This window comes from Electrophorus electricus, chromosome 23 (assembly GCF_013358815.1).
Source record: "Electrophorus electricus isolate fEleEle1 chromosome 23, fEleEle1.pri, whole genome shotgun sequence".
In the NCBI taxonomy this organism is placed as follows: Eukaryota; Metazoa; Chordata; class Actinopteri; order Gymnotiformes; family Gymnotidae; genus Electrophorus; species Electrophorus electricus.
In genome coordinates, this window is record NC_049557.1 from 11,617,153 (window position 1) to 11,641,609 (window position 24,457).

The window sequence follows — 24,457 nt, forward strand, 5'->3', positions numbered from 1 at the left end:
GATGTTATTTATACAAAGGCATTCTTATAATACATAAGGATTTATCATTTGTCCCACTATGGTCTCTGTACAAGTGAATGGTTTATTTAATTCACCAGTGTTTCAAGGGGGTTATTTGTCAGATGCATTTTTTTTTTATACAGCTGCTAGAAGTCCCAATGTTTTAATTATAGACGAGGAGTGTAACTGTACAGTCAGTCACTAATCGTGGCTCTATAAAGGCACTTGGTTTATGTTTATGTTGGCTTGACACATTGGTTGACGCATGTTGGCTTGACACATTGGTTGTTAGAGGTTTTCAAATCCTGGGTTTGAAAACAAAAGAACTGGCAAAATAGCATTTCATATCTGCGTTAAATGGAAGCCGGCACATCTTGTCATTAGTTAAAGTGTGCGTGTGTGTTTCCCTAGGCCAGTTCTGCACTGACGACGTGGACGAGTGCCGTCTGCAGCCCAACACCTGTCAGAACGGAGGCACCTGCAGCAACACGGTGGGCGGCTACTCCTGCGTGTGTGTGAACGGGTGGAGTGGACTCGACTGCTCGGAGAACATTGACGACTGCGCTCTCCACCCCTGCCTCACCGGTGTCTGTCAGGACCGCGTCGCCTCCTTCTTCTGCAGCTGCCCATTCGGCAAGACCGGTGAGTGACCCTCGCTGGACACCGTACCGCCCCAGGATATCTAGATATGTCTCTCTCTCTCTCTCTCTCTCTCTCTCTCTCTCTCTCTCTCTCTCTCTCTCTCACTCTATTTCTTTCTCTTTCTTTATTTAGGTCTTTGTAATGTGTTTGTTTGGATTAAGATGTTTTGTGTGTGCAGGTTTGCTGTGTCACGTTGATGATGCGTGCATTAGCAACCCGTGCAGGGCAGGATCTCAGTGTGACACCAACCCTGTTAATGGCAAGTTCAACTGCAACTGTCCCTCCGGATACAAAGGGAACACATGCAACGATGACATCGATGAATGCACCATCGGTGAGGGCAGGAGAGTCTCACGTTTATACACACACACACACACACACACACACACACACTACCCTGCAGTCACTAATAAACCAGTCATCAATTCATCACTTACTTATTTGTTAGTGCTGTGAATTCATTTGTGAATTGCCTGGTTGGTTTTCCACATAAGAAGTAGCTGCTCTTAGAGATAGCGTGTGTGTATCTGGTCTTTAGGGTCGTAGGTTTTTAGCTTTTTTTTTTTTGTTTTTAGCAGCTGGTAGTGTTGAAGCTTATGTGTCTTGCATGTGCTGTCCAGGGCCGAACCCATGCGAGCATGGCGGTACGTGTAAGAACACGCCGGGCTCGTTCACGTGTCAATGCTCAAGTGGGTACACCGGCCCCCGGTGTGAACAGGACGTGAACGAGTGTGGCTCCAACCCTTGCCAGAACGATGCCACCTGTCTGGACAAGATAGGAGGGTACTCCTGCATATGCATGCAAGGTAAACACACGTGCACACACACACACACACACACACACACATGCACACGTTACACACACATCTGTATTAGCCTTGCCATCTGTGTGTCTGTGTGTGATCAGGTTTTGTTGGAGACCACTGCGAGATTGACGTAAATGAATGTGCAAGCTCACCGTGTCTCAACAGTGGCAAATGCCTTGACCAGGTCAACCGATTCGTCTGTGAATGCCCTCAAGGTGAACAAACTCTCACCCTCACACACCTGTAGCATGGATTGTCTTGCAATGCCTAGAGTATCTTATCATTTATTATTTTATTATTAATGATTATAACTAATGATTATTATCATTAGTATTTTTATTATCCTGTATTTTCTATGGTGATGCGTAGGTCATTTGCAGATGTTTGATGGTTGTCAACTAAGGAACAGTTGTCGTCTTCTCCTCCCTTTAGCCACGATCCCACTTACCTCAACCTGTACATTAACAGGAGCCTAAATCACACCCAACCCACATTAGAATCCTGATTCAGAACCATTAGTATAAGTTTGTCAGCTAAGTTTCCCTTGGAGAGAAGAGATATGCAAATGGACTGTTTATCTGTAACATTGTGCTTCATAGTACCTGTAACTACTTTGTGTGTGTGTGTGTTAGGCTTTTCTGGAGAGATGTGTCAGGTGGACATAGATGAGTGCGCCAGCACTCCGTGTCATAATGGAGCAAAGTGCATCGACCGGCCCAACGGCTACGAGTGCGAGTGTGCAGAAGGTACTGATGCTCTAAAATCTCTCTCACGCACACACACACACACACACACACACACACACACACACACACACACACACTCTTTCTCTCTCTCTCTCTCTCTCTCTCTCTCTCTCTCAACCCTCACACCATTCTAGCACCAACCTAGAAGAACAGTTATCTCTGTTCATGTCTGAAACTGCAGAACAGCTCTAGAGTTAAACCTACCAATGTTGAGGACTGGGATATACTCCTGCTCCCCCTGCAGGCTGAGTCCAGAACCGCATACACTGCCACTTCAACCCCTTTACCTAAGTCACATGAGTTGCTTCCTTTCTGTGTTCTAACAACCGTATTTATTAGAGGAACTGGGCTGACTTGGGGTCTTATTTCTATATTTTTTTACCTTCTGCGTTGTTCATAGTCTGCTAAAACTATATACATAAACAACCTTGTTCTGAAGTGGACGAGCGTTTTCTGCCCATAATAGAACCTCAGTGGTTTTGAACCCTTGACCCCCACCCCAGGTTTCACGGGTGCTCTGTGTATGGAGAACATTGATGACTGCATCCCAAAGCGCTGCCATCACGGCGTGTGTAAGGACGGCATCGCCACGTTCACGTGCGAGTGCTTTCCAGGGTATATGGGCCGCATTTGCAGCGAGCAGGTGAAGGAGTGTTACAGCGACCCCTGTCAGAACGGAGGTCACTGTGTCGACCTCGTCAATGGATACCAGTGCAACTGCCTACCGGGGACGTCAGGTGGGACACACACACACACACACACACAGTACATTAACCCCCACCCCCATATGTCTGTCTCTCTCACTCTCTTTCTCTCTCTCTCTCTCCCTCCCAACTGTTTTCTCCTTCTATAACACAATTACACACACTCATTACTTGCTTGTCTTTTTATGTGACTCCCAGACTGAAGATGCTACAGTCTGTATTTGTGTGTGTGTCTGTGTGTGTGTCTGTCTCTGTGTGTGTGTGTGTGTGTGTCTGTCTGTGTCTGTGTGTGTTTGCGTGCATGGTGGCCAAATGTGAAAGTAGAGAGGTGAACAGTGGCTGAGACAGAGTTCAGATAATTCTCTCTCACTATTGAGCAGGAGTTGAGAAAGTGCATTACGCCACCTAGTGTATGTTCACATTATTAAATCACCTTACATCACCTTTCACAGGCAATAAAACAACCCAGACGGGCCTCCACATTCGTGTGTTGTGGCACCGGATCCCTGTCACCATAGAACAGCTGAGAATATCTCCACTCCCCCAACACTGGGAATATCTCTACTCCCCCAGCCTTAACACTGGGAATATCTCTACTCGCCCAGCCTTAACACTGGGAATATCTCTACTCGCCCAGCCTTAACACTGGGAATATCTCTACTCGCCCAGCCTTAACACTGGGAATATCTCTACTCGCCCAGCCTTAACACTGGGAATATCTCTACTCGCCCAGCCTTAACACTTAACACTAATTTAAAATGTCCTAGATTAAATAAAGGCACAAGTGTCATGTGTTGAACTACTGGTTAATAAAAGCCGACAGCAACCGTTGCTCACCCATCTGAAAATAATGCATTAGTCATCACACCTGTACTACACATTGTTTGTCATCATGGATGTTGTGTGGATGTTACACACACACACAGTGTGAGTCACATGAACAGGCTGTGCAGGTCTTTCTGCTTGTCCCATTGACTGCTCTGCTCTGTTCTTTGGAGAGGATTTATGATGTGTTCTCTTTCTCTCTCTCTCTCTCTCTCTCTCTCTCTTTCTCAGGTGGGAATTGTGAGAACAATCACGATGACTGTGCCAGCAACCCCTGTGTCCATGGCACCTGTGAAGATGGAATTAATGAGTACAAGTGTGTGTGTAAGCCTGGTTACACAGGTATGTTGTGCCCCCCCCCCCCAACACACACACACACACACACACACACACACGCGCGCGCGCACACACACAGTTTCACATTTTATTCAGACCATATGTGCCATTGAGTAGAATTAATCTTCTCTGTTCGCCCTTTCTTCCTCCGGTCGTTCTCGTTTGCCCCCCAGGTGAGCGCTGCACAGAGGACATAGATGAGTGCAGCTCCAGCCCATGTTTGAGTGGAGGGACCTGTTTGGATAAGCCCAATGGCTTCCAGTGCCAGTGTCCCACAGGCACACACGGTCTGCTGTGCCACTCTGGGGTGGATCACTGTGCCCCTCAGCCCTGCCTTCACGGAAGGTGTGTCGAGGAACAAGACAGGTATCACATCCTTCTGGTTCAGTGGGGTTCAGTTTGGTTCTGTTCAGTTATTACTGTGAAATGTGAAGGTATATTTAGACTGAATAAGGCTGTCTCTTGCTATCTCTCGATTACGCTCGTTCTCTCACTCTCTTCATCTTGCTCTCCATCTCACTGCTTCATTCCCTGTCTCTTTCTTTCACTGTCTTTCTCTCACTATAAACGCATTTCAAATCTGGGGAAACTTGTGTTTTACTCACACGAACAAGAAGAGTAAGAATATAAAGATTTTAAAAATGTCAATTGCAGTACACCCAAGAAAAATCTCACATTTCCCCATATTAACACTCAGGGTTATTAGCAATTGTCTCATTGAAAATTTGTTCATGTTGTCTTAAAGGAACTTTGCTAATATTAAAAGCGTCTGGGTCAGCAAGTATAGCGTTGTCACCCAGCACACTCAGGTTCTTACACTGAAATTTAACATTAGGAGACTTCAGGTCTCCTCTCCTTCACAGCCTCTGTGTTCTCTGTGTGCGTGTGTGCGTGCGTGTGTGTGTGCGTGCGTGTGTGCGTGTGTGCGTGCGTGCGTGCGTGCGTGCGTGCGCGTGTGTTTTCAGGTACCATTGTGAGTGTGAGCTTGGCTTTGAGGGTCAGAACTGTGAGATGGAGAGGAATGAATGTGAGTCCAACCCTTGTCAGCATGGGGGAGATTGTATAGACAACCTGGCCAGCTACACCTGCAGGTGCACACGTGGATACAGAGGTGAGTGCGTGAGTGTGTGTATACGCATCTGAGAGGCATGCAGTGTTGAATAATTGACGCATCTCCTCATCAGCTATTTCATTGGCTGTTGGTTGTTTCTTTGCCATTGTGTTGACATCATTCGGTGAATTTAATATTTTTAAGAGGCCTCATTAATCACTAGGCACATTAATCTGAGCCTTAGAGGCGAGTAGCCTCATTAATCTGCCATGAGCTCTTGGTTCCATTTAATGCAGCCTATGGAGACTTCCCCTTGTTAGGAGCATATTTGACTATAAGCGAATCAGAAACTGCTCATTTAAACAACAGCTGTCTCAGCCAAACAGAAAATGTTGCTATCAGACTCTCACCTTTACTATCAAACTTTCTCACATCCAATATCAAACTCTCATTCAGTGTGTGTGAGAGAGAGTATTATGGTGAGTGTAAGAGATTTGATGTGTGTGTGTGTGTGTGTGTGTGTGTGAGAGTGAGAGTATGAAAGTATGAGAATACTTGTTTTAGAGGTTTGATAGTGTGTGTCAGAGGTAACTTTGAATATTGGCCTTAAGGGCCTTGTGTCTGTGTGTGCGTCTGTGTGCTTTTTGTTCCTTTAATCATGTTCTGTCTTTTTTGTTTTTTTTCCTGTCTTTCTCTCTGAAAGGTTTGAACTGTGAGATCAATATTGATGAGTGTGTTTCAAATCCGTGTTTGAATCAGGGAACCTGCATCGATGGTGTCAATGGCTACACCTGCCGCTGTACTTTGCCTTACACAGGTAAAACACACGTGCACACATAAATTTCAGATCTTCCTTTGAATAAATAGAACAGTCTTTATTGTCACTATATATAGTGTACAGTGAGATTTGACTTCTCTTATGGAGGCCACAAGTCAGAGCAGAGAAAGTTGTGCAAGTTAAGCAAAGTTTACAATCTTAAATGTATGTGGTTCGATGTACATGTTTACAGGGGTTGGGTGTTGGACTGATGAATATTAATGAGTAAATACTGTAACTTTTGATGTCTGTAGAAGCAGTATCTCGGGGTGATGGTGGGTGTGTGCATATATGCATTCATACTTTGTAGTTTTTTGGTGTGTTTCCCCTCAGTCTGTGTTTTGTGTCTGTTACGTGAACAGATGTATCACATGAACAGAAATATATAAGTAATGTAGTATGATAATGAAGATATCCCTGTCTCTCTCTCTCTCACACACACACACACACACACACACACACACACACACACACACACACACACACACACACACACAGGACGACACTGTGAGGAAGAGTTGGTGCCGTGTGCGTCTCGGCCGTGTACGAGAGGCGTGTGTGAGCCCTCACTGAATTATACCTCCTACACTTGCAAGTGCCCCACAGGCTGGCAAGGTGAGTTTTGTGTGTGTGTGTGTGTGTGTGTGTGTGTGTGTGTGTGTTGGGGGGGGTGGGGGGGGGGGGTTGTTAAAATGCCATACATCTCTGCTAAAGTAAGTTATGTGACTGTTTTGTTTTCGTGCATGTGTAGGGGCCCAGTGTACAGAGGATGTGGATGAATGCCGGAGCAGTGTGTGTCAGAACGGTGCGCGGTGTATGAATATGCAGGGCAGGTACTTGTGTGAGTGTCCTGTTGGTTACAACGGCCACAACTGCCAAAACAACATCGATGACTGCAGCTCCGGTGAGTCAGCTGTGTGTGTGTGTGTGTGTGTGTGTGTGTGTCTCTCTCTCTCTCTCTCATTCTCACACACACACACACACACACACACACACACACACACACACACACAAAGTACATTGGGCAACATGGGGGGACATTGGGGTAATACCTATGTTATATGTGTATTGTACATTGCATTGTGTAACTACCTCTATGTAGTCAATAAAATTTAGAGTCTTAAGTCAACCTTAACCTCAGTATCTAAACAGAAAGGTTTTCTTTTGCATCCAGAGTCAGTTAGCCCTGTTCTCCTCTGTTTTTAACTGTAGCTAGCATGTTTTTGTTCCTGGTGGGTTTTAATAACCACACAAAGGAAACACAAACCTGCTGCGTTTATCCAGACTGAAGTCCGTGACTCTCTGGCTGTCCCTCATTCCTGTTGTCCTCGTGTGTTTCAGACCCGTGCATCAACGGTGGCACATGCGTGGACAAGGTGGGCCGCTTCTCCTGCGAGTGCAGGCCCGGCTTCTATGGCGAGCGCTGCGAGGAGGAGGTGAACGAGTGCAACAGTTCCCCCTGCATGCATGGAGGAACCTGCGCTGACTACGTCAACAGCTACACGTGTCAGTGTCCGCCCGGCTACAACGGCATCAACTGTGAACGCAACATTCCCGAATGCACAGAGACGTAAGTGCTTCCGTCTTTTGGCTGCAGTTCACGGCTCTGTTTCACCAAGCGATTAGTAGTTTACATGTTTTTTCTGATTCTAGCCTAGAACTGTTTCATGTGAGTGTAATGAATGCACACACGTAGAAGATCCAGCTGCAGAGGTTTTATTTTAGCAACCAAACTAATACGTGCAATCAGACAGGTAAGCGTGGTCGGGTCAGTCCGTGGTCGATGCACGGGGTAGCGTTCAGGAGGGTCAGGCAGGAGACGAGGTCTAGGAAGCAAGCAGGAGACAATAACCAGGAAAGCGCACAGGATGAAGAAACGCTCGGTACACCACATAGGAGCAATACTTTGTGACTAGTATACAGGGAGGAGGAGCTTATAAAGAGGTAGGTAATGAGGGGAATAGGAATCAGGTGTGTGCTAGAAGTCGTGGGCGTGGCTGTGCGGGGCTGAGGGTTGTGACCTAAATGCTGATTTCCTGTACGAAACACACAGACAGTGTTGAGATTTAAGATGTTTTATTTCTTTTTCCCCTCTGACCCTCCCCCCACCCCTGTCCAGCTCCTGTCTGAACAACGGGACGTGTGTGGACGGTATAAGCCAGTTCACGTGCCGGTGTCGTCCTGGTTTCACTGGTCTGTTCTGTCAGTATGAGATTGACGAGTGTGAATCGCAGCCATGCAAAAATGGGGGTACTTGTATGGACGGCCTGGGCACCTACCGATGCACCTGCCCCAAGGAATACAGCGGCCACAACTGCCAGGTACAACACACACACACACACACACACACACAATACATGCACACAAACACCTGCCCCAAGGAATACACCGGCAACTGCAAGGTACACTCACTCAAGCACAGTGTGTGTAAATGCGTGCGTGTGTGTGAATGTGTGCGTGCGTGTGTGTTTTATCTGACAAATCCTAATACTTGTGAAGTTCACGCGCATCTGTTGCGGCACTTTGACATGAAGTTGACCTTCCACTGTTTGTGTGTGTGTGTGTGTGTGTGTGTGTGTGTGTGTGTGTGTGTGTGTGTGTGTGTGTGTGTGTGTGTGTAGTCCCTGGCTGACCTGTGCAGAAACATCCAATGTAAGAATGGAGGGAAGTGTGTGCAGAATATGACCACGTGGGTGTGTCGCTGCCCTCAGGGCTGGACGGGGCTCTACTGTGACATCCCCAATGTGAGCTGCCAGAGTGCAGCTGTGAGTAAAGGTGAGTGAACACACACTCTCACGCTCACACACTCACACGCACTTACACACACAAATATCTGCATGTGCGTGTGTGTCTCAGGTGTGTCTGTGGACCTGCTGTGCCAAAACGGTGGGCGGTGTGAGAACACAGAGAAAACACACCGCTGTACATGTGAGATCGGCTGGGAGGGCAGTTACTGCGAGAGGGAGACCGATGAGTGTCTGTCAAACCCCTGCAGGAACGGGGCCAAGTGCACAGACTACCGGGGTGGCTACTACTGCAAGGTAAGAGCACGCATGTCACAACACTCTTTCACAGCACAACGCTCACCCATTGACCCTATAGCACGAGATCCCACACAGTGTGTATAGCTGTGTTAGTCCTACCTCACAAGGGGAATGAGGGCCTTGACAGTTAGGCTGTGGACACAGAATAAATAAAGATCTGGTTGCTCAGTCCACCTGTCAAAGATTCAACATCCCAACCTTAGGACTCAGCCTTATTATGTGAAGTGCAGTAGAGACTGAAAGATCAGATCTGTTACACACCTTGTGCTTAGTGGATCTGTCACACATCAAACAAGTGACAATGTGTCTCTCTCTCTCTCTCTCTCTCTCCCTCTCTCTCCCCCTCTTCCTCTCCCTCTCTCCCCAGTGTAAGCCAGGCTATCAGGGTGTGAACTGTGAGTATGATGTGAATGAGTGCAAGTCAACCCCCTGTCAAAACGGAGGCACCTGCATCAACCTGGTCAACCGCTACTCCTGCGCCTGTCCCCCGGGTACAAAAGGTGAGGACCCCCCTCCCCCCTGTGGCCAGCAGCAAGTGGTGGGTGGGGTTCGGATAGGGGCGTGGCTGTTTGTGTTGCTTAAATTGTTATCAGTACAGGATTTTGTCTGTACAAATACAGTGGATTTTACAGTGGAACTTTATACACTTGTGTCTAGTGATGACCTGTTTGACTTTCACTCTTACTCTATCTCTCTGTCTCTTTCTGTTTTTCTTTCTCCCTGTGTCTGCTTTTGTCTCTCTCTCTCTCCCTCTCTCTCTCTCCCTCTCTCTCTCCACCCCACAGGTCTGAACTGTGAGGAGGATGTAGACGAGTGCTCACCTGAGTTCAGCCCTCGTTGCTTTAACGGTGGGCGATGTGTGAACAGTGTGGGCCGGTACACGTGCGCGTGTCCACATGGGTTCACGGGGGACTACTGTGAAGGTGACATTAACGAGTGTCTCTCTGCCCCCTGCCACGCCCCTGGTAGCATCGACTGTGTCCAGCTGGCCAATGACTACCAATGCCGCTGTCGCCTTGGTTACACAGGTCGGTTTCTTCTTTACAGCAGCACTTCAGCAGCGTATTGTTGGGTTACATGTATGCTGAGCTCGCTCCTGTCATCACCTGTTAGGTGTGCGTGTGTGTGGTGAACAGCAGTGTTTTGTGTTCCGCAGGTCGTCACTGTGAGTCGATGGTGGACTTGTGTCAGTCAAAACCTTGCCATAATGGAGGCCTGTGTTTCATGAACATGAGTTCAGTCCACGGATACAGCTGCACCTGCCTCCCTGTAAGTGTGTGTGTGTGTGTGTGTGTCTTCTATTTCTTTTACTACTTCTGCTTCTTGTGTGTTTTGGCCGGCACTAAAGCTTGGCTTGATTCAAGTTTATGACTTCTAAGAATTAGAAACTCACAGTCTACTAACTTTGAACTTTGATGTGGGTGTATGGGAAGCAGAGAAACTGGGTTTGGTTTTTTGCTTTAAATAGTAGAGGACTTCACTTCACCAGATCCTTTAAATGCAATTTCCAGTCCTGGATTTTGTCATCGCTGGTAGTTGACGAGACTGTTAAACAGGTTGGCCAGTTTGTCCTCACCTTGACTCCTGGGTACAGGGAGGATAGTGTGTGTTATGCCTGTGATTTGAATACCAGCTCTTTACTTGTGACATAAAGGAACTACCAGTGAATGGAGGTTTGAAGACTTTTTTTTTTTTTTTTTTTTCCTTCTCTGCTTTTCCTGGTGTTTCATAATCATGGCATTCTTGTGTTCTTCTGTGTGGTTAACATGGCTTCCTCCCTAACCTCTCCTCATTCTCTCCCTCTCCTCATGCTTCCTTTAAGGGAGAGGTTCTGCATAGCTCAGGTACGCTTCTAAAACTCCACACGTTCGCCCCTCCTGCTGCTAGAGAGAACGTAGAACGTTCATCCTAACAATGATGCTGTCTTGTGATTGATCCTCAGCTGTCGCTTGCTACATCGCTGGTTGCGAGACAAAGCACATGGTATTGATGACTGTGCAGTAGACCACGTGCTCAGTGCGCTCAGTGCCGTTTTCTCCATGAGTGGAGACAGGGTCCTCGTAGCTTGAGTGATGTGTGCATGATCTGTGCAGGCTTCTCCTGTCGTTGTCACATTTTAACGTACACGGAAAACGTTTTGTAACCAGCGTAACGCCTCTAAGGTGAATAGAAAACCTTCAGACACAAAAATGCAGGTTTTATTTTTTTAAAACAAGGTTTCCGTGTTGGTGCAGATAAAGTACCTGAAAGCTGAATGCTTTTCTTCCGTTGCCATGGTGCCCCTTTCTTCCTGGCATCTGACAGCTCTCCCCATGCATGTCTTGCAGGGATACAAGGGCTTCAACTGCGGTGAGACGGAGAGCATCACCTGTGCCAGCCTGGGTTGTCAGAACGGAGGGCGTTGCCAGGAGTTGCTATCGGGACGCCTGCAGTGTCAGTGTCCGCTGGGCTTCTCCGGTGCTCGTTGCGAGAACACTCCGTCCCAGTCATGCCAGTGTCAGAATGGGGGCATGTGTGTCTTCGACCCCTACAAGCCCAGCACCTTCTCATGCAAGTGTCATCCTGGCTACAACGGGGAACACTGCCAGTACACGGGCAGCGACCACACCTCCTCCTGCCCCTACTTGGAGTGTCAGGAGCGCTCGCGAGACCGGGTCTGCGACCCGCAGTGCAAGAACCAGGAGTGCGAATGGGACGGGGGCGACTGTTCCCTGCACTGGCCGCACCCCTGGGAGAACTGCACTGCGCAGGTGAACTGCTGGGAGCTCTTCCACAACGGCCGCTGCGACCCGGAATGTAACAACCCAGGCTGCCTCTTCGACAGCTTCGAGTGTCAGAAGACGTCACCCTCTGGCTCCAGCACCTGCAAGTATGTACTGTGGCGCCTCCGTAGAGGAGAGAACAGGGATTGCACGAATGAGATTTCTCTAGTAGTACTCGCCTCATTTCAGGTACGGACTCACTCCAGCCTGTGATGGCGCAAAGGCTGACAGGCACTGTTCAGTCTGCAATAAAATAATAAAATAACACAGATTTGATTTTCGTAGATCAAGGGCACCGAGAGCAGGACTGATGGGATTTCTCTCAGATGGCATGATGTTATGTAGGACAAATGATTGATAGTTGGTGTGGGAGAAGACTGAAGATTTCATAGCATGCGATGAAAGGAATGCTTTATGTAAATAAGATTTATACATTCCTAACCAAAACAGCCTCTCTCTCTCTCTCTCTCTCTCTCTCTCTCTCTCTCTCTCTCTCTCTCTCTCTCTCCCTCCCTCCCTGCCCGCCCTCCACCTCAGATACGAGAGGTACTGTCAGGACCATTACCAGAACGGCCACTGTAATCAAGGCTGTAACACGGAGGAGTGTGGCTGGGACGGGCTGGACTGCTCGACGGACACACCGGCCCAGCTGGCCGAGGGCACGCTGGTGTTGGTTGTCCTGTTGCAGCCCAGCGAGCTTCTGGGAGACCTGAAGGGCTTCCTGCGCTCCCTGGGGAACCTCCTCCACACCAACCTGCATGTCAGACTGGACCAAAAGCAGCAGCTCATGGTCTACCCGTACTACGGCATCGAGGAGGACCACGCCCACATGGGGGGCGGGGACACGAGGAAACTGGGCAAGCGAGAGCTGGAGAAGGAGGTCATTGGGTAGGTTGGACCGCAGTAGCTGACACAATTACAGAAAATATTCAGTTTCTAAATCATTTGAATATTTAGGAATTAAAATTCCACAAAAAGCATCAAACTGCCAAGTTTTGATATCTGTATTGTGTTTTGTTTGTTTTCAATGATCTCTCGTTATACAATATCAGAATAATGTCAATTTGACTAATATTTCCAGCTCAATGTAGATGAGCTTTGACTTGCTAAGGGCCACTAAATGTCTTTCTGTCTTTTAATGACAGAACCTGGTACTGGTGATGAGGTTTTAAACAGTTATAGTATGAAGAGCAATTGTGAGAAATTATTTCTCACACACACTGTAACCTGTTGCTGTGTAAATCTGATGGATTTTGTTTGTTTGTTTGTTCTCCAGGTCCAAGGTGTATCTGGAGATTGATAACAGACAGTGTGTCCAGAACTCCAACGACTGTTTCTCCAGGACCGACCTGGCTGCCTCCTACCTGGCTGCGGAGTACCTGAAAGCGGATCTGCCTTATCCCATCTTCGCTGTGTCCAGTATGTCACCTCTGATCCACACACCCTCCGCACACACCGTCCACACACTAATCCTCTACACACCCTCTGCACGCTGTCCGCACACATCCTCCGCAAACCCTCCACACACCCTCCACACACTAACCCTCCACACACACTCTACACACTAACCCTTTACAAACCCTCCATACACTCTCCACACACTAACCCTCCGCACACACCATCCACACACTAATCCTCTACACACCCTCTGCACGCTGTCCGCACACATCCTCCACAAACCGTCCACACACCCTCCACACATTAACCCTCCACACACACTCTACACACTAACCCTCTACACACCCTCCACACACACTCTCCACACACTAACCCTCTACAAACCCTCCATACACCCTCCACACACACTCCACACACTAACCCTCTACAAATCCTCCGCACACACCGTCCACACACTAATCCTCTACACACCCTCTGCACGCTGTCCGCACACATCCTCCGCAAACCCTCCACACACACTCTACACACTAACCCTTTACAAACCCTCCATACACTCTCCACACACTAACCCTCCGCACACAACGTCCACACACTAATCCTCTAGACACCCTGCACACACCCTCTGCACGCTGTCCGCGCACATCCTCCACAAACCCTCCACACACTCTACGCACACACTCTACGCACACCCTCCACAGACTAACCCTCCGCATACCCTCCACACACCCTCCGCACACCCTCCACACACTAACCCTCCACACACTCCACACTTCCTACACTCTAACCCCTCCGCACACCCTCCACACACTAACCCTCCACACACCCCCCACACTCTAACACTCCACACACACCCTCCGCACACCCTCTGCACACAATAACCCCCTGCACACACCCGCCACACACTAACCTTCTGCACACCCTCCACACACTAACCGTCCGCGCACTCTCCACACACCCCCCGCACACCCTCCACAGACTAACCCTCCACACACTCTACACACACCCTCCGCACACTCTCCACACATCCTCCGCACACTCTCCGCACACCCTCTCTGTCTGAGCAATCCACTGTCTCTGTTTCTGTCTCTGAGAATCTTTCTCCGCATCTTGTCTATCTTGTCTATACATGCAATGGCCTGAGTGTCTACTTTAGCCAATCCTGAGAGTCAATCAAGGGCGTCAGACAAACGTATAAATATTTTGCGAGGTAATTTGCTGCAGCCCTGTGGGAGCCCCATTTCTGTATTTTCATGTAGTGTTTCATCTAGCATGTGCAGTCCATTGTGAGCCCCCCGAGCTGACAGGCCCCTGCAGTTCCTGGATGAAACACTAGATGGAAATACAGGAACTAAGAGGATGGACCTTGCACGCAGAGAAAGAAACACCATATTGTATTCAGTTGCTTGTGAGGATAGAAAACATGTCATCGGTTTGGTAGTTTTTTTGCTGTATGTGACTCAGATTCATCCAAGTCCATCTGGGCAATCCCCAAAGTACAGCAGCAACAGTCAAAAAGCCAAAGAAATCACATCCAGAGTAATTGGATTTATAGTGCTTGATAACCAGTGCATTTTGGTCATAGATGATGTGGGATTCCTGGATCCACGCTGTGCCTTTCCTAGTAGGAATTATTTTTCAGCCCTTGCCGAGCTGGGCAGTGGTAGTTCATTGGTTAAGGTACTCGACTAGTAATCAGAAGGTTACCACTGTAGGGCCCCTGAGCAAGACCTTTAACCCTCAAATGCTCAATTTGTGTTTAGTTAGTTGTAAGTGGCTTTGGTTAAAAGCATCAGCTAAATGCCGTAAATGTAAATGCATCAAGTGATTTACACCCACGTGGGCCAACCTGTGATAAATAACATTACCTTGCTGAGCGCTGTATGGAGTTGTGACATCAGCCCCATGTCTGTACTGAGCTATGGGGATTGAGCCCAACTTTGAGCTACTGCTCTGATCGCAGAGTTTGACGTGTCAGTTGTCGACAATTCCAGAAAAGTAAAATGCACTCGGTTTTGCTCTTCACTCTTCACCCCCTCCCCCTCATAATTCGTTCTCCTTTTCTTTCAGGTGACCCTCCCTCTGACCCCTCGCCCCCTCAGCCCATGCCTCCTCTCCTCTACCTGGTTGCTGTGGCAGCAGCCATCATCCTTCTGATCCTGGTGTTGGGCGTTTTGGCCGCCAAGAGGAAGAGGAAGAACGGCATCCTCTGGCTGCCTGATGGCTTCCTGAGTAAGGACAGTAAGAGGCGTGAGCCCGTGGGCCAGGACGACTTTGGCATGAAGTGAGTCTGCATTCACCTCCTAAGGAATGAGCAGGCGTTGGGTGACCGGCACCCAAGCTCCTAAAACCTGGAGTTATGCCTTAAAGTCTCTCCAAAGCCACAGACGTGATTTAGCACAGGTTTCTCTCATTTCACTGTCCTCTCCCTCTCTCTCTCTCTCTCCCTCTCCCTCTCTGTCTCTCTGTCTCTGTCTTTGTCTCTGTCTCTCCCGCCCATTCTTCACCTCCGGTCTTTAAGAAACCTGCAGAAGCCTCAGGATGGAGGTCTGTTGGATGGCAGTGCTGGACATCACTGGCCAGAGGAAGAACATGTGTCCAAGAAACCAAGGGTGAGACACACACAAACACACACACACACACCAAAACACAATCTCTTTATATTTACTATGGTCCTAAGAACTCCTCACACTAAGTTAGCATTAGCTTCATATACGTGTCTAATGACTGTGTCTGATATTGTGGTGTATGTACTTTTCTCTTGTAGCTGACCCTCTTTCACTCCTGTTTCCTCCGTGTTTTGGTTCCTCTCTCTCAGATGGAGGACAAGCCCTTGCTCCCGGTCGGCGTGGACTCTGGGGTGGACCGCCGGGAATGGACTCTTCAGCACCGGAAGGCTGCTGACATCACACTGACGCCCCCGCAGGCGGAAATCGACCTGGACTGTCTGGACGTCAACGTGAAGGGACCCGGTAAGGAGCTTTACCCAGCTGCATGGCCAAACCTACACGTTCCTCACGCCTCGTAGGAGTGCTCATGCCAGTCTAGCATGTGTTTCCTTTGACCTTTGTAGTCTAATGAATGTAATTGTAATTGCAGTAATTGTGTTCTAATAAAGAGGTAATTATAGTAGTTGAAACAGGAAGTGAAGGGCTTCAGTGGCCGGTGAGAATGGGTCCCAGCGAGCTGTGTGTCTGTCAACAGCAAAGCCCTGCCATACAGGATCAGTGGGTTAGATGTCCCATTCACAAGGGCGGGGCCAGTGTCATTACTGAAGCTTCCCTCTCTCTCTGCTTATCTATCTCTCTGTCTCTCCCACTCCCTTGTTCTTTCCTGGCCCCCTTTCTCTCTTTCTCTCTCTCTGTCTCTCTCTCTCTCTCTTCCCCCCCTAATCTTTGCCTCCCTCTCTTTCTTCTGCTTTCACCCCCCCCGGTTTCAGACGGTTTCACCCCTCTCATGCTGGCGTCACTGCGCTGTGGCGGTAGCCCCGAATGCGGCAGCGTCCTGGCCGACGAAGAGGAGGAGAGTGGTGCCGATGAGCCCGGCACCAACATCATTACTGACCTCATTGCCCAGGGCGCCACCCTCAACGCCCAGACTGACCGCACAGGCGAGACCGCCCTCCACCTGGCCGCCCGCTACGCCCGGGCCGACGCGGCCAAGCGCCTGCTGGACGCCGGGGCTGACCCCAACGCCCACGACAACATGGGTCGCACTCCCCTCCATGCGGCTGTCGCCGCAGATGCACAAGGAGTGTTCCAGGTTAGAGGGCGCCAGGAGCAACACGCTTAACAAATCACAGTTCCTGTTTGACTTTTATGAAGTCAGTATTGCCGTTTATCCTTAACGACACAACACATACTGTCATCTGTCACGTGGTACACAGTGATCTGATTACAAGCCAGTGTCACCCAGCAAATCAGAAAAGAAAAAAAACAAACTTATTTGCTCTCCATGGACTCAGATAAGGCGTACGAAGGCGTATGAAGTGAAGACTACCACAGCAGCGCTTTATGTCTTTTCAGATTCTGATCCGTAACCGGGCGACCGAACTGGATGCCCGCATGAACGACGGCACCACTCCGCTCATCCTGGCCGCCAGGCTGGCTGTGGAGGGCATGCTGGAGGAACTGGTCCACTGCCACGCCGACGTCAACGCCGTGGACGACCACGGTGAGGCACGCGCACTCGCTGCTCATGTGCTGACGTTTGCAGTCAAGCTTGCAGGCTTCAGCACCTGCAGTAATGTTTTGTTTTTTTGTTTTTTTGAATGTCATGGCAGTGATCCCTGAGCTAGAACCACTGGGCCTGAACATACCATCACACACAGTATTTCTATTAATTACTAAGTGCAAGATTAGATCCTTCAAGTGCCTGTTGGAGAAATTGGTCTTCAGTCTGTGATTGAAGACAGCAAGGCATTTGGCTGTGTAGGAAGTTCATTTCACCTGTACAGAGAAGAATATGTATAATATATAGGAATATATATAATATATATAATGTCCTGTTTAATCCTGCCAAAAGATCATAAATGTTAAGAACATCATTTAATAAGACACCAGACACTCCCTGGTCATATACATTTAAGTAGTAATAAATCATTATGGCTGTGTCAGAGATGTATGCCAACCTGGTAGTAACATCCCCTTCCCTGCCTGAGTGTCACAGCTGTGTGTCTGCTCTACCTGTGCAGGTAAGTCTGCCCTGCACTGGGCAGCTGCCGTCAACAACGTGGAGGCCACCCTGGTGCTGCTGAAGAACGGAGCCAATCGAGACATGCAGGATAACAAGGTGAGCTGCCTGCTGGGCTGCCCACAATTAACTAATTAAGCAAAGAATCAATCAATTAATACAACAATTAATACAGCATTATTCAAATTACATTGTTTTTAAGGATTCTGAATGAATCATTTAATACATGTTAGTGTTATTCAAATTACATAATTTTAATGGATGCTGAATATGTAATTATCAAACTATTCTCCACTCTTTGGTTTATTTGACTACTACTTTCAGTTCAATATAGAATTTCTTTAGTATGATTTAGAAGTTATTTGGCAGGTTTGAACAAACACCAGTATGAGGAGGGCGTGTATGGATGTCAATGTAGGAGTGAGAGGAATTCTTTACATAATACAGTGGCTCACATGCCGTTCTAAAGCCCCACGGTGAGCTGAGCCGAGCTGTAGAACCCTACTTACCTGTCTCAGGTATGTCTAGAGGTGCAGTGGAGGCAATATTAGACAGGCGCGCTGAGGACCAAGTTATGCAGGGTATGCAGGGTGCCGGCTTACACTGTGTGAAAGTTGTGTAGAGGCACTTAGGAGTCACAGGGCAGTTTTCACACACATACTTGAACTCACATACTAAACAGAACATTAAAGAGATGTTAGAATATTAAAAATAAAAATATAAACCACCTTAGAAATAGCACTTTAAAAGAAGTGTTCAAAGGAAAACCACAGAGCAATGGTTTAAAAAAAAAAACAACAAAAAAACAAAAAAAACATTTCATTTTAAGATGTTTGTGAACATATGACAGGTTTTAGCGTTACACATGGGGGCCAAAAACTTAAACCGTAGACTTCCGTGTGGCATAGTTTCGGATGTAACTTTTGCATTGTCCTAAAGCAAAGTGTTTGCCAAAATATAACCCTGAAACTATTTCACCTCCATTAGTGCTGAATAAAAGAATTTTTTGTGGTTTACTTCTGAAGCATTCCTTAAGACATCCATTCTTGTTGGAACATGAGAATGTTTTGAAAAAACAGCTGTACTGTGTGTTAGTACCTTCAATCGCACCTTCAATCCCATCTCGTTCACCAGGAGGAGACGCCGCTGTTTCTGGCAGCCAGGGAGGGCAGCTTCGAGGCCGCCCAGGTCCTGTTGGACCACTACTCTAACCGCGACATCACCGACCACCTGGACAGGTTGCCCCGGGATACGGCTCAGGAACGCATGCACCATGACATCGTCCGTCTGCTGGACCAGTACAACCTGGTGCAGAGCTCTGGCCCCTCCCATATGGGCTCGGGCGGAGGACATGCCTCCGTTGGCTGTGGTAATGGAACTGGATTTTTGGGCATGCGCCCAGGACCCCAAGGCAAGAAGAACCGTCGTGGAGGGAAAATGAGCGGGGCTGCCAGTGGAGGAGGCGGAGCCAAGGAGCTGAAAGACATGAAGGCGAAGCGGAGGAAGAAGCCGGCGGGAGACGAAGCCCCGGGATTGGCTGCGGGTAGCGTGGCGACGGCGGTTGCTACGGCAACGGGCAGCAGTAACGTCACCAAATCTGCAGCCACTACTGCCAGCACGGGCGGACTTGCTGAGAGCTCAGTGACCATGTCACCGGTGGAGTCGCTGGAGTCTCCGCATTCATACACCGTTGCTCCAACAGGTGGTGCCAACGTGGCCAACTCCCCGCCCCTGATGACCAGCCCATCCGCACGCCCCCTCCTGCCACCTGTAAGCCACATGCTAGGGCAGCAGCCAAGCTGGGTGGGCGTGGCCAAGCACGCCTTCAATGGTCACGTGTTCGGCCACGTGCTGCACCCGATGGCGCCGGGTCACGTGGGCTTGCCGCAGCACCACAGTTCTGGAGTGCTGACGCCCATGAATGTCACGATGAGCCGAGAGCAGCTCCCGCCGATCGTCACCTTCCAGATGATGACAGCTGGAGGAAGCCAAGCGCTCCTGAAGCCCAACCAGCAGGGGGCGCTGCAGGCTCCGTCTCAGAGCCAGGGCCAGAGCCTCAGCCAGCAGGCCTCCCACCTGCACTGCAGCCAGGTGATGTACCCCATGCCAGAGTTGGGACTCCAACACGGCATGCCCCACCCCCATGGCCACGCCCTCCCCCATGGCCTGGCAGATGGCCAGGTACGGCAGGTGACACCCTACCAGCAGCTGCAAAGCCCTGTGGATAAATACCCCACCCCGCCCTCACAACACAGTTACACCACCGCAGGGTCGAACGGAACCACCCCAGGGCACCCTGCCCAACCCCCAAGCGAGCACCCCTACCTCACACCCTCGCCCGAGTCCCCCGACCCCTGGTCTTCGTCCTCTCCCCACTCCAACTCGGACTGGTCCGACGTCACCACCAGCCCCACACCGCTCGCTAACCCCCACACGCTGCCCCTGTCCCGCCGCACACACATTCCTGAGCGGCCACAGCTCCAGCAGCCTCCTGCCCCCCAGCCGGGGCAGGTCACGCCCCCCTCACAGCCTCCACAGCCCCCTCGGAATGGTGTATATGCGTAGACACACGGGGCAGAACAATTACCCCCCACCTCCCCCCAGCCAGGTCCGGCTACACTCCACACGGCTCAGCCTGGTGGGTTAGGTTCACTGTGGTGCAGACGTTTGGGTCAACAGACTGGTACTTGGTCTTAATGGTTGAGTGAGAGTGAGAGTGAGAGTGAGAGTGAGTCTCATTGCCCATCTGCATGCTTTTTTACACTATGCACATGGTCCACTGGGGTTTTTTATGTGAACCTCTAAGCCCCCAGTAACTCACCCTTCAGTGACCCCGAGAAAGATTGAACTTTTCTCGAGAGATCCTTGTAGAATTAGCAAAACTGAAGACTGTCAGAATGGAGGGCTCCAAAAACCAAACAGCAGACGACAGCCATCCAGGGAGAAGCTGAGTTGAATGCTTGGCCCACTGAGGATACTTGAGACTTTATCTCTGGACAATCATTAAAGACAAACCCAAATAGCTAGACTTCAGTTTTGTCACCGTGTTGGAAGGTTTTATTTCTGAAGGAAATCTGAACTCTTACAATTACCAACTTTTATCTTTTTTTAAAATGTTCTACAATATCCAAAGCATACATTCTGGACCTAACCATTGGTAATTTAATATATATATATATATATATATATATATATATATATATATATATATATATATATATATATATATATATATATATATATATATATATATATTTTTTTTTTTTATTCTTTTAAAACTGTCTTCCCTAAGCTGAGACTACCTTGTAGTTGTGTGTTAATGGAGTTTTATGTTGTTGTTTGTGGGTGTCCCCCCTCCCCACTGTACACACAGTTAATGCATGAGTAGTTTTGTGGTCTGCACACATGGTAATGCATTATCCATTCATGCTCTGCTGGACCAGGGAGTCATTAGCCTTCATTTCAGTGTTAACAGTCACGCATCTCTGCGTTTTAATGCCTTTGCTTTGTTTTTTCTTCACGGCGGTTTCGTTCCTGTTATGGCTTTTGCTGGCATCCTTTTTTTTACATTCTTTGTCATCTGCGTCACATTTCTCAGAGTTGCAGTGTTGCAACGCTCACCTGGACCCGTCCAACGCCGGTCTCACTCCGTCGTACAGTCAGTGCTGTAATTATTCTGGTGTGTTACGGGAGCGACTTTGAGCATTCGAGTTCCAACTTTTTTAAACTTTTTTTCCCAAATCTAGCATATTTGTAATGTTTAGGGAAATCCATTATGCATGAAACGTGATCCTGCAGTTCAAAGTGATTTCCTCTTGTTGACCTCCATTATCTTACTGATAATTTATGGAGCTTAGTATTTTAGTATAAAATATATGGTACAGTGTGAGAGTGTGTGTGAGAGTGAGAGATAGAATAGTGTTTTGATGCAGTGAAAATATTACAGATGCAGGTTAGGAAAGGAATTAAATGCTAGAAGCCATCTTCATGGTAAAAGTTTAGACTTTCCTCTCCAAGTGCCTTACAGAATATTGTAACCATAGTTGATACATACTCTGTGTGTGTGTGTGTGTGTGTGTGTGTGTGTGTGTGTGTGTGTGTGTGTGTGTGTGTGTGTAATTGTTTTCCTTGTTAATGTTTTATATTGCTACTTTATCAGTTCTAACTGGTTCTGATGTAACTTCATGTTTTAAATGATCTTAAATCATGTTTTTTTTTTTATTTTACAATCAACCTGTTGGTTCTCATAACAGAATTGTTTGTTGACATAAAACCAAAAGCAGAGCTTTATAAAACAGTAGTACAATCACACAAGTGTATTTTTCTACTTTTTCTCTTCACATCCATTCACCAAATGACTGACTTATATAGTAGAAAAAGAGTTTTGCCAAATCTGTATAAAAACTCATCAAAAAGCAAGTTCTCCCAGTCATTTTGTGTGTGCGTGTGCGCGTGCGTGTGCGTGTGCGCGTGCGTGTGCGCGTGCGCGTGTGCGTGTGTTTGTGCGTGCGTGTGTGTGTGCGTGCGTGCGTGTGTGTATATCCTGAAGTGATGCACAAACATACAGATTCAGTTGCCTTAAAAACTTCTTTATAATACCAATATGCAGCCCCTGGAAACTTTGTTCACTTGCAGGTAGCGGTTTAATTTTGTTGGGGTTTTTGTCATTCAGAAGCCACATTTTCATGTATACATCATCTTTTAGGCACTTATTTTTTTTTGTATAGTATGGTTGTTTTTGTGTATCTTTTTCAGTGGTTGAATGAACACAGAGCAGCATGTTTCTCTGATGAAATGTGCAGGACTGTTTTGGTTTTGTGTAAATAAATTTTTTAAAATGCAGGGTTTTTTTGTTTTTTGTTTTTTTTTACTTTGTTCATTTATTATACACCTACCATATTGTTGTTATATGAAGTATGTAGCTTATTGTCTTGTAGAAGGAATTTTTGTGAACAAAAAACATCTCTGGCAGAAACAAGCTCCCAGCAGAGGTGATGTATGCAATAAAAGCTCCATTTTACACATCTTCGCTCTTCACAATGTTGTCTTCCTTCATAATGTTTCATCATATTCATGTTTATTATACATGTTAAATACAACATTAAAACATAAATCAATGCAGGTATACAATATACAATAAACATTTAGGGTTTATTGCATGCTGAGTTTACTGAAGAAAATTCACAATTTTTAACCCATTTTAGTATCTCGTATCTTAAATGAAACGGTAGCCGATGTATTTGTATATTCATTTAATAAATTAATATTCATGCTTGCACCCTAGAAATAGCAAATGTACAGTTCTGTACCCTCAACAGTACACTTGGTGTTTATTGGTGCTTCACACACAGGGCACCTCTGCCCAGGTACTGCTGTAACAGATCTGCACTGCCGGTTGTATTCTCATCATTTTAGGTGTCTTACCTGTTCCACCTCAACAGCAAGTCAAGTACTAGTTATACTAGATGTAAAGGGTGGTCATCTTTTTCACCTCACACTCGGGTCTTTTGTACCAGAGCTGTGTTCCAGTTCTTTATTAACTTTATTATGAGCTTTATTATCCTCTAGTCATACTGTTCTCTGTAAAGCACTTTGCAAACTGTTTAAGAAAGTAAAGTGCTATACAAATAAAGTATATTAATAATAATAATAATAATAATAATAATAATAAGTTTCTGTATATGTTCACTGCCCCTTGGTTGAGGCTCTCGATGTTTGCTATCCCTGTCAACATCTGTCATCCTGCTACTAGGTGCTGGATTGTCTCAGAGGCTCCTCTGCAAAGTCTGCATCTTGGCTCTTGCCTGCTCCTGTCGACCTTGTGCTTGATTTTGTGCTGCCATGATTAGTGCTTCTGACCTTCAGTCCTGTCTTTTCCAGGTGGTTGGTATGAACTGAAATGCTTGTGTACCGTTTGCCAGATGGAAGACAGAGGAGATAAGAGAATGGGCAGGATGTGCGGTATCCATGGTAACGGCTAATGCCCTCGTCCTGCACCGTGTGGTATAGATATGTGGCAGTGAGAGGAGATCGGGGCAGATGATTGTGAAAGCAGTTCTGATGGTTCTCTGTAAGGTTTTGAGATTGTAGGGGGCCATGTTGCCGATCCACAGTGATGTATCCGGATAGTGCACTTTCTATTGTACAGCGGTAAAAGTTTCCCACCGTGGTGGGAATATTCATCCCCAAAGTTCTCTCAGAAAGAACAGACGCTGTTGTGCCTTTTTGAGCATTCTGCCGATATGTTGAGACCAGGATAAGGAGTGTGTCAGTTGAACGCCCAGACGTCAGAGGCATTTGACGATTTCCACAGGAGAGCTGGATTTACCAGTTATATCAAAACACACATGCACACACACAAAATAATTCCACAGAGGTCCCAACCATGACTACAGGTCAGAGCAAAACCAGTCTCTTATCACAAAGTTGTTTCACCTCTTAGAATTTCAGAAGCTTTTCAGAGATTCAGGATTTCTAGAGAAACATGTTTCAAACAGATCCATCATTGCCTCTGCATGAATAGCTATAGGAGGTGAAACCAGTTTAACCAGTTTATGAACAATTGTTCAAGAGATTTTGCAGCCTAGAGCTTCATACTTTCTGACTTGTAATCAAATGCAAGAAAAACACCATATAA

At 47.4% G+C, this 24,457-nt stretch overlaps 1 protein-coding gene across 1 annotated transcript in view; it reads left to right on the forward strand.

The window, feature by feature from the left end:
- Positions 1-20,909, forward strand: part of notch2 (notch receptor 2) — a 43,103-nt gene extending 22,194 nt beyond the window's left edge. The window contains exons 6-34 of the mRNA XM_035522155.1: positions 412-642; positions 821-976; positions 1,263-1,448; positions 1,550-1,663; positions 2,081-2,194; positions 2,698-2,931; positions 3,955-4,065; positions 4,233-4,425; positions 5,025-5,170; positions 5,814-5,927; positions 6,426-6,542; positions 6,679-6,831; positions 7,269-7,497; positions 8,047-8,248; positions 8,549-8,702; positions 8,784-8,968; positions 9,339-9,471; positions 9,757-9,999; positions 10,128-10,240; positions 11,299-11,840; positions 12,271-12,621; positions 13,010-13,152; positions 15,199-15,412; positions 15,650-15,740; positions 15,947-16,100; positions 16,568-16,890; positions 17,154-17,301; positions 17,822-17,919; positions 18,955-20,909. Coding sequence (XP_035378048.1) covers positions 412-642; positions 821-976; positions 1,263-1,448; positions 1,550-1,663; positions 2,081-2,194; positions 2,698-2,931; positions 3,955-4,065; positions 4,233-4,425; positions 5,025-5,170; positions 5,814-5,927; positions 6,426-6,542; positions 6,679-6,831; positions 7,269-7,497; positions 8,047-8,248; positions 8,549-8,702; positions 8,784-8,968; positions 9,339-9,471; positions 9,757-9,999; positions 10,128-10,240; positions 11,299-11,840; positions 12,271-12,621; positions 13,010-13,152; positions 15,199-15,412; positions 15,650-15,740; positions 15,947-16,100; positions 16,568-16,890; positions 17,154-17,301; positions 17,822-17,919; positions 18,955-20,385 — 6,623 coding nt within the window. The 3' untranslated portion in view covers positions 20,386-20,909. The remainder of the gene's footprint in view (positions 1-411; positions 643-820; positions 977-1,262; positions 1,449-1,549; positions 1,664-2,080; positions 2,195-2,697; positions 2,932-3,954; positions 4,066-4,232; positions 4,426-5,024; positions 5,171-5,813; positions 5,928-6,425; positions 6,543-6,678; positions 6,832-7,268; positions 7,498-8,046; positions 8,249-8,548; positions 8,703-8,783; positions 8,969-9,338; positions 9,472-9,756; positions 10,000-10,127; positions 10,241-11,298; positions 11,841-12,270; positions 12,622-13,009; positions 13,153-15,198; positions 15,413-15,649; positions 15,741-15,946; positions 16,101-16,567; positions 16,891-17,153; positions 17,302-17,821; positions 17,920-18,954) is intronic.
- The last annotated feature ends 3,548 nt before the right edge of the window (positions 20,910-24,457 follow it).